At 33.9% G+C, this 10,900-nt stretch overlaps 1 protein-coding gene across 1 annotated transcript; it reads left to right on the top strand.

Annotated features, from left to right (window-relative positions):
* The first annotated feature begins 296 nt into the window (after positions 1-296).
* LOC111695390 (angiotensin-converting enzyme) lies at positions 297-10,198 on the top strand. The gene is made up of 13 exons (XM_023464710.1): positions 297-363; positions 1,086-1,176; positions 1,408-1,447; positions 3,263-3,336; positions 3,832-4,029; positions 4,108-4,172; positions 4,300-4,370; positions 5,602-5,676; positions 6,550-6,619; positions 7,477-7,548; positions 7,894-7,978; positions 8,730-8,772; positions 9,915-10,198. Exons 1-13 carry the CDS (start codon positions 311-313, stop codon positions 10,181-10,183), a joined length of 1,206 nt encoding a protein of 401 aa, XP_023320478.1. The 5' UTR covers positions 297-310; the 3' UTR covers positions 10,184-10,198.
* The last annotated feature ends 702 nt before the right edge of the window (positions 10,199-10,900 follow it).

Here is a 10,900-nt window from a genome sequence, read left to right as displayed (position 1 = left end):
TAAAAGCTTAAAATTCTATAGAGCCACAGTAAAAATTCTGATTGATATTTTTTGCCTGATTTTATTGTCAATGGTGGTACATACTATAGAATCGTTATCGTATAAATCAATACAATGAATAAGACTTTCTATTTCAATTTTGATTTCTATCATAGCTTTTAAACATCATGGCATGAACATGAAGACACGTTTACTTGTAAACTTGTTAACGTGAATATAGCTTGTTAGAAGTCTAAACTTGAATTGAAAAATCGTCTTTATTATATTGATATTAACGCCGATCACTGTATAGGCTGAGGCAGTAGAGGAGATGAGTAAGTTTGACGCTACAAATTTTACTCAAGATACACAGAGACAGCTCAGGTTATAGTTATGATACAGGGTGTCCCAATAAACATGGGAATTCAGTGACGAATTCGATATCGTCTTTTTAAATAATTCTTTGATTTAGTATAGTGATACCTACTGAGAAAGCTGTAATCTGTAAGAGTTTCGTCTGCTATGTTCACATTTTGTTTGTTTATGTTTTGACTGCATACAGTTGTACTTAGTAAATCAGAGGCGCAACTAGTCAAACAGAGTAAACTTGTCCGTATTCACTGTTCATCTTGCGGAGACATTATAGACATATCTTTACAGTCTTTTATCCTTTTTATAAAATAAACTCTAGCCGACATAATAATGTTATGGCTTTTAAAATTAGGTATTACAATGCTAATTCATAACAAAGACGATATCGAATTCGTCACTGAATTCCCATGTTTTTGGGACACCCTGTACTTATTTACAGGCTCAAAAAAATTTCAAGTTGTTTTTATTTGTTCTCACAAAAAAAATGATTATTTTTCAATTTGGGTTTTCTATAAAGTCGCTATCAGAGAAAAAGGAAAAAAATTCAAAGATTAACTTCATTAGGATTCAGCCATAACCCTCCACATCTTCCTTTTATTATCAAATATAAAGTAGAAATATCTGTCTGTCTGTTTGTATGTTCGATCATAACTCAAAAACCCCTTGATCGATCTTAATCTCGGCAGAATCACGGGAATATTTCTAACTAGATAATAATAAGAATAATATTTTAGTAAGGTTGGGTCTAAATCCTTGTCTGAAAACTCAACAGTAGAATTATCTCAAATAATTACAGATATGGGCAAAATATACGGCACAGCACAGGTACAAAACATTTTTCTAAACTAAATTAAAATAAACATTTGTTTCAAAAGTTTTTCGAATGAAAGTAAAATTAAAATATTTAAATAAGCATTTTTTTGTTTTTAACTTTTTGGTTTTGAGTCACAATCAAAGAAATTGTGAAATGGAATGACAATGAATAAACTTTGTGAATCCATTTTTCTGAAACCAAAATTCTTTTTTTTGTGAAAATTATTTATATTTATTTTTTAGGTTTGTCTTCCGTCCGGAGAATGTGAACTCTTGGAGCCAGGAAATAATTTTGACTTTGACATTTTATTGGGGGGGAATTTTTTTTTTGATATATCTGGATTGGTTTCTTTTACTTTTACCTGAGCCCGCGATTTAAAAACTTCGGCTCGAGCCGTAATTCCTTAAACCCGACTTTAAGACCCAATCTTCGACCCAACTCTGACGACAGCTTGTGTCACGTGATTGACAGCTGCGAGATCTTAGGCTCGACTTAAGGAGTTAAGCCCAATGAAAATAAAACTGACCTTGGTTGGTTTTAGTGAAGAATAAGGCTCAATGTTGGGTCTTATTCTCATCAAAACCCAGAATGCGCCAATTCCAACTATGAAAATCCGCTAAATACAAAATTAAACCGGTTTTATGAACTGAACTCTGTTGAAAATTAGAGCAACTTAAATCCGAAAGCCCGAGCCGTAAATAAGGCTCAACAACAGCTTAGACCTGAGTGGTATTTTCTTGAATTTTTTAAATCGCCGGCTCTGGAGTCAAGGAGATATTGAATAGAAGGAGGTGGCGATAGCGTTTCCGTACACTGCTGTGACGTTTTTGGACTGCTGAAGATATAGTTTTTGCGTATAACAACAATAATGAAGATTGTAAACAATAACACAAATAATAAACAAACATCTAGGGGGGGGGGCAGGATAACGTTGAATTTCATTGAAAATGTCTGTGTAATTGTGTCCTTTTCGTATAAAACTAAAATCCTTAACTTTTTCAATCTTTTTTAACAAGATTTAATACTACTTTCACAGTTTACTAACTCATGTTTGTTTACATTAGATCGTACGTAAACGGCCTATCGCCCCCTCCTTCTATTCAATATCTCCTTGCACTGGAGTTAAGAATAATTTCGAATAATAAAACTGTACAAAATGTCGTCTTTATGATAGGCAGATTAGAACTTATAAAATCACACCTGAGGCCGTTCTTTCCATAAACTTCATTGGTCGACAACTTGACGTCTCCAATATTGGTCGTCAAATGTACGGAGAACTATATATCTATCAGCTTAAAATTTAGCATGAGACATCTAGTGGCCAACATATCTTCCACCAAAGTACGTGAACTACACGACCACTTTCTATGGAGAGTACGGGCTCTGTAGATAACCATATTTCGAAGTATTAAAGTGACTGTGGAATAGGAAGCATTTAATGTTGTTAAAAAGCAAACAATTTTACCCGCAGCTTAGAAATAAACTCATCAAGTTGTGTCTGCATACACTGCACAACTGCTGTCATTTTTATTGCACTTTTTAAAATCATAACTTCGTCTTATTATTCCACAATTCTATGGATCTCACTAGTCCCTCTCCCTGTAGAATATCTTGTTATACATGGCTACCCACAAACGATGAGACTCTAAAGACGACTTAAAAAATAAAGATATGACGAATCCAGGAAGTAAGGAATAGAAGGGAAAAAACAGACGCGGTTCACCCTCTACCATATCTTTGCAGACGGGTACTCCATTGGAATAAGAAATATTTGTCTGATGTACAATTACCGCGTATACAACAACCTTTTCTGAATATTTCATATACAAATAGAGTTCCCGTCTGCAAAGCATGTATATCTCCCTTCTATTCCTTACTCCCTGGACGAATCTAAAGTAAAATTAAGTCTTCTGCCTCGGAAAAAGCCATGAAATGGCTGATTAAAATAGTTTGCAAAGAAAGACAAAACTTTATATTTCCGGTAAATCATGAATATGAGAAAACAGACAGTATAAATTCCGTACAGTAGTCTCTGAAGTCTGATCCTATGTGTGTAACCCTGTAGAAAACTATTTATTAAATTCAAGATTTGACCAGGTTTAACAAATATAATGGCAGATTCTACTGATTATGATCTCAGGCTGTTGGTCTGGGAGGAATGGAGAAATAAGGTTTGAAAAATTATCAAACATATATGTTACAACATAAAGTTGAAGAAATGAACTGACATGAATAAGTCTACAAAGTATAGGACAAAAATATATTTACAGCACAAAAAAAAACAGATAATATTCGATACTACTCATTGGAATAAAGCCGGAGGTTTCGACGGACCCTCCGCCTTTCTCCCGCCTCATATTGCGAATAAACCTACCTTTTCCAATTCTTCGTCATGACTTCTAATCTATTCTGCTTTAGCCTGGTCCTAAATTCATGCCACCTATTGGAACCAGGTTATTTGCTTGAGTTTAAAATAGAACATCCAATCTGAGCATAGTTCCGGGTCCGTATGAGAACTGGGGGGGGGGGGGGTTACATCAAGGGAAGTATTCCTATTCAGAGCTATTGAGCTCATACTTTTTTTTCTTCAAACTATAGTTTTTATAGTTTAGCGTATGTAGTCTGACAGTAAACTGTGAAAGCAAAATATTTGTTCCAACTTTTAGGTGGGGCGTGCAAACAAACCGTTGTACGAGCGTTATGCTGAGCTAAAAAATGAACTTTCCCGCCTAAACGGACATGATGATTTGGGAGATGCCTGGCGGGATAAATATGAAACTGAAACTTTTGGCGCGGATGTTCAATCCTTGTACAGAGATATGGAACCACTGTACCTTGAACTTCATGCATATATCCGTAGAAAGGTGAGAAATCTAAAGATATATATGAAGGTGCATGAATATAGAAAGAATACCCAGCTTTATTGTTATATTTTGTTACAGTTGTACAATGTTTACGGAGAGGAGAATATCGATCTGAATGGAACACTGCCAGCCCACCTTCTTGGGTAAAACTTCCGGGAATTTTGCTTACATTAAAGAAATAAAGAAAAATAACTTTTTTTGAAGATGTTACTTTACTTAAGTGATTTAATTTTATAATAACTTGTTATTGATTTGTTGCATATTATTAAGGGATATGTGGGGAAGGTTTTGGAACAATCTTTACTCTTTCTCTACTCCCTTCCCTGATAAACCTCCAATAGGTAGGAGTAAATAACTCCATGGTAAACCTCAAATAGGTAGGATTACATAACTCACTGGTAAACCTCCAATAGGTAGGATTAAATAACTCCATGGTAAACCTCAAATAGGTAGAATTAAATAACTCCATGATAAGTCTCATAGGTAGGATTAAATAACTCCCTGATAAACAATAGGTAGGATTAAATAACTCCCTAATAAACAATAGGTAGGATTAAATAACTCCCTGATAAACAATAGGTAGGATTAAATAACTCCCTGATAAACAATAGGTAGGATTAAATAACTCCCTGATAAACAATAGGTAGGATTAAATAACTCCCTGATAAACAATAGGTAGGATTAAATAACTCCCTGATAAACCTCCAATAGGTAGAATTGAATAACTCACTGATAAACCTCCAATAGGTTGGATTAAATAATTCACTGATAAACCTCCAATAGGTTGGATTAAATAACTCACTGATAAACCTCCAATAGGTAGGATTAAATAACTCACTGATAAACCTCCAATAGGTTGGATTAAATAACTCACTGATAAACCTCCAATAGGCAGGATTAAATAACTCACTGATAAAACACCAATAGGTTGGATTAAATAACTCCCTGATAAACCTCCAATAGGTAGGATTAAATAGCTCCCTGATAAACCTCCAATCAGTAGGATTAAATAACTCACTTATAAACCTCCAATAGGTAGGATTAAATAACTCCCTGATAAACCTCCAATAGGTAGGATTAAATAACTCACTGATAAACCTCCAATAGGTAGAATTAAATAACTCACTGATAAACCTCCAATAGGTTGGATTAAATAACTCACTGATAAACCTCCAATAGATTGGATTAAATAACTCCCCGATAAACCTCCAATAGGTAGGATTAAATAACTCACTGATAAACCTCCAATAGATTGGATTAAATAACTCACTGATAAACCTCCAATAGATTGGATTAAATAACTCACTGATAAACCCCCAATAGGTTGGATTAAATAACTCACTGAAAAACAATAGGTAGGATTAAATAACTCCATAATAAAGAATAGGTTGGATTAAATAACTCCATATTAAAGATTAGGTTGGATTAAATAACTCCAAGATAAACCTCCAATAGGTAGGATTAAATAACTCCCTGATAAACAATAAGTAGGATTAAACAGCTCCCTGATAAACAATAGATAGTATTAAATAACTTTATTAAATATTTAGCATTTAATATTTAATAATTTAGTTCCAACGGAGTTGATGAAAAAAGAAAATTTCACTGTTCTCAAGATGTTCCAAACTGGAGATAATTTCTATGCAGGTTAAAAAAATTTAATGATTTAATTTTTCTTTTCTTATCCAATAAAACCAATAATTACATAAAGTTAAATTGAAAATATTTTTTTGTGCGAATGTGAAGTTAGATAAGCTAGGCTTATTAGGCTCTGTTTAGTGTGTAAAGCGCAAAAGTATTAATATTTAATTTTCATTCCGATTTTCTATATAACCCGGAAAACGAAAATGAAAATTATTTAAGCTTATTTATAAGATATTAGGCTTTCATGGCGCCTCGCGCCCATCTTCTAGTTCAATTGTAAACATTATCTTCTTGTATACATTGTGAAACATTAAAAAAAAGTTCGCTGATTTAATGAAAAAAATCGTGGATTTTTAAAATTTATTGAACACTAGCTGAAGAACTGGGTGTTGCCCGTGGGAAAAAAAATTGAAAAAATTTTGAGAAAAAAAAATTTTGAAAAAAACTTCGATTCATTTAGCCTAAACACCCCCGGCAACCCATGAGTGTCCACAAAAAATGTAAGCCCATTTGGTCCAGCCGTTTGGCCGGCTATAGCCAACATATATATGAATGTCTTGTTTTATTATATAGATAGATATAATTTGATATATATAATATAATATGATCTTCATTAACCTTCCCTGGGGTCATGTCAGATCCCACACAAAATTTGGGTTCGATCGGTTCAGCCGTTTGACGTTTATTGGACACAAACAAACAAACAAACACCCACCCAGACAAGCAAAGTATATTACTAGATAGGTCTTTGTAGGAAAATTTAGACTTCTGGTTATCAGATTTTTGTCTTCGTTACCAAAAAGAATAATTTCAGTAATAATACAAAATTATCAATTAATTTCTATGTTTATCGAGACACCCTGTACTTGTTGTCAGGACTAGGGATGCACCGAGTACCAGATACATTTTGGAATCTGTCAATGCTAAAGAAACCAACAGATGGAAGGTATAAGCTATACAGTGAGAACAGGAAAACTGTGGACTCAATGTCGTCTTTGTTAGTTTCTAACACTTAGAGATATGTCAAGTATGATTTACAACGGAAGCTACCGTTGTTTATCTTAAAATTGTTGAATTTTGAAATAATTTTTCAGTTGCATAAGTCCCCAATTTTGAGAAACCAAAACAATTTTGAACTTTAAAAACAAAAATTTATTGTTGATCATGATCGGACAGAGGCATGATCGGACAGAGGCATGATCGGACAGAGGCATGATCGGACAGAGGCATGATCGGACAGAGGCATGATCAGACAAAGGTTTGAAATAAAAATTAAACGAGAAGACGATGAGAATCCCGCAGATTTATGGTTGACACTGTATTTATCTTTAATTTCAGCGTAATATTCAAACTAACATTTTTTATTTCCGTTTGGATCTTGTCTTATGTTGTTTTACTCTGTATACAAAATACCAACTAATATTTACAATTGTTTTTATTCATTATTTCTATGAATCTTCTCCTCTTTAAGTTACAAGTTTAAATGAAAGATAAAATATTTGGATAAAATAGCAAAAACAGAAAACACATCAAAAATACCCTTGTAATTTTCGTTTTTCAATGATAGCGTTGCGTATTAAGAATTCTGATAATTTCTTTATTATTTCTGATGCAAAAATTGCACAAGTCACAATGAGTATAAGAAAAACATGGATAACGTAATATTTTTAGGGTAACGTTGTGATTCACGCCATCAGTGGAGGGTCGGGGTCACGGGGTCAGATTAAATAATCAAAACTTAGATTTTTGTAGTGCCTCTTAGATTAAAAAAAAATTGTTTATAAAAAACATCTCTAATGAAAGGGATGTTATTTGTCATGCTACAGCCTGGGACTTCTACGATGCCAAAGACTTCCGGATCCGGATGTGCACAAGGTAAACTTTCTTTAGTATTTTTGAACTTTGTAAATCATAGAAATATAAAATATTACAAAAACTACTCTTTTGTTTCGTTCCCAAATATTATCTTTTTTTCCATCGGAATTATTGTCATTTGGTTCAAACCATTTGTTTAACAAAAAAAAACTGTTAAAAAATGCCATTAGTTAATTGTTATTCTATTATTCTGTGAAACTACACTCTTAGAATATAAAGCCTTGAACCTTTGATATTTCAAAACATAAATTCTACTTTAGAACACAGTTTAAAATACCCAATATAGAGCTTGAAATTAGAGTTTAAGATAAGTAATCAGTTCCTTAATTGATCATTTTTCTTCAGGGATTTTAATTTTGAAGATTTACAAACTATTCATCATGAGCTTGGACACACTCAGTATCAGCAGAGTTATAAGCACCAACCGCAGGCAATATATTTTACAAGGACTAGGGCGTGACTTTAAAAGACTTTCTATTTGTTAGATTTGCGTATCCTATTCACAGTATCCATTATACCTCTATCTCATCAATAATGGGAAATATATCGGTTTTTCTACTTCAAAAAATGTCAAAATTGAAACCAAATACTTCGGTTTTCATGTGTGTAAATATTATAAGTATAACAATATAAATTCTTACTCTTTTTCATATAATATCGAAGGGACTGCATGCATAGTTTAATGTTACCCAAAATTTTCAGAACGGTAAGTTCGATTCACAATGGTAGCATTTATACCTTTATTTGCTCATCGATGATAGAGAATCCTTATTTTTGTATACATAGCTGAACATTAAGGAGCGGGATTAAATGACAATTATAATGTTACATGATTTACAAATGCACCTAATTTTTAGCTTCACTGGTCGGCGTTTAAATCAATTCAACAAAGACAGTTTTTCTATTTAAGTTTTGATTCCTAACAAGCTTTTCAAGTTAAAAGCTAACAAGTAAACAAAGAGTAGATGTTATTTCACAGCTTCTCTTTGTTTTCATGTAGATGTTTTCTCTTGGTAAAAATCAAAAATTGAAATCGAAAGTCGTCTTTATTGTATTGGTATTTACGAGGACGACTGTATGGAATTCAGGGCATTTCCTGGATCAGACAAAGATTTAATTGTCGTCAATCAGACTTCCCATTTTATAAATGTAGAGTTACTTGAAAATAAAGATTTGTTTAGGTTTACAGGGACGGAGCAAACGATGGGTTTCATGAAGCGATAGGTTAGATCATATCATAATATTAAACAGGGTGTACACGGTCCACGAAACATCGATTTATGACAATTTCAACGATAGTAGATCGAACGATATTAATAATATTCCTATTGTTGAACATAAGTCAAAAAAAACTGGATTCTTCAAAAAACAATTTGAGTTTGAAAATTTGCAATTTATTTGCAGATTATACACTTTCAGGGCTTTTCATAAAAGTATGGCATGCCATTTTTCAGGAAATAGAGTCCCCCCCCCCACCTCCCAAGTATTTTGTGTAGAGGAGACGTCAGTAGGAGTAGGATTAAAAGGATGTCCCAAACCTAGCCCTGTAAATATCCCAAACCTAGCCCTGTAAATATCCCCAAACCAAACCCTGTAAATATCTCCAAACCAAACCCTGTTAATATCCCCAAACCAAACCCTGTAAACATCACCAAACTATACCCTGTAGATATCCCCAAACCAAACCCTGTAAATATCCCCAAACCAAACCCTGCTAATATCCCCAAACCAAATCCTGTAAATATCCCCAAACCAAACCCTGTAAATATCCCCAAACCAAGCCCTGCTAATATCCCCAAACCAAATCCTGTAAATATCCCCAAACCAAGCCCTGCTAATATCCCCAAACCAAATCCTGTAAATATCCCCAAACCAAACCCTGTTAATATCCCCAACCAAACCCTGTAAATATCCCTAACCAAACCCTGTTAATATCCCCAAACCAAACCCTGTAAATATCCCCAAACCAAACCCTGTAAATATCCCCAAACCAAACCCTGCAAATATCGACAAACTATACCCTGTAGATATCCCCAAACCAAACCCTGTAAATATCGCCAAACCAAACGCTGTAAATATCCCCAAACCAAACCCTGTAAATATTCCCAAACCAAACCCTGTAAATATCCCCAAACCAAACGCTGTAAATATCCCCAAACCAAACCCTGTAAATATCGACAAACTATACCCTGTTCATATTTCCAAACTATACCCTATAAACATGACCAAACCATACCCTGTAAAAATTCCCAAACCAAACCCTGTAAATTTCACCAAACTATACCCTGTAAATACCATCAAACCAAACCCTTTAAATATCACCAAACCAAATGAAATTCAATTCAACCAACCCGAGTATAATGAAGGTGAGCTGATGTCCCTGGTGTCCTCTACTCCATCCTACCTCTCTAAACTAGGACTACTTGAGGACTACAAACCTGATGAGCAACAGGTTAACAACCCATATAATAGACGCAACTATTTGGCGGGGGGGGGGGGCAGTTCAACCCTCCCCCCTCCCCATCTTCCCTACATGAAACTTGGATCCACCAATGTTAATGACAATAATTTTCCTTGTTTTGTCAAATTTTACAAGCTTAACACATTAAAACTTCAAAATAATTGTACAAACTGAGAAAAACATAAAACTAAAATTGTAAACCAATCAAAAGGATATTGACGCGAAATGGGCGGCAGAAATGGAGCTAAGGAAATGCAACTCGAGATAGCGGAAACTTCGGTCGGAGCCGGGTATATGTTTCCTAAGTAAGCTTCTCAAGGGATGACAAATCCAAAGGCGGTAGGCTGGATAAACACTCTAATTCCCACAAAACACATAGAGGATAACTTCTTGTTGAAAATATATTTCAGTAACGAGGTTTCCTACAACAAAATACAAATTGTTATTGACGTACATGTGTATAAATAATGATTGTTAATAAAGATTAAACAGTTGAGGGTAATTAACAATAAATGAGTATTGTTATGAATCGAACAATTGGTTTAGAAACATATACCATTGAGAATTGAACAAAGGCTTAAAAGGTATTGGAAACTCTAGGTTTTGTAGGTTTTGCAGGTTTTGGAAACTTAAGGTTTTGTAGGTTTTGTAGGTTTTTCAGGTTTTGGAGCAGGTTTTGTAGGTTTTGTAGATCATATTTTATTACTGTTGTGAATCGATAAATAAATGGTTTAAAAAGGTACTGTTGTGAATTGATAAATAAAAGGTTTAAAAAGGTACTGTTGTGAATTAGTAAATATAGGTTTAAAAAGGTACTGTTGTGAATCAAACATAAGGAACTTACGATGTAGAGTTGCATAGCATAGGGAATAGTTGTTTGAATTGTAGTCT

Source organism: Eurytemora carolleeae, unplaced genomic scaffold, assembly GCF_000591075.1.
Source record: "Eurytemora carolleeae unplaced genomic scaffold, Eaff_2.0 scaffold34, whole genome shotgun sequence".
NCBI lineage: Eukaryota > Metazoa > Arthropoda > Copepoda > Calanoida > Temoridae > Eurytemora > Eurytemora carolleeae.
Note: the sequence above shows the minus strand (reverse complement) of the source record. Positions and strands in the feature narration are given on the sequence as shown.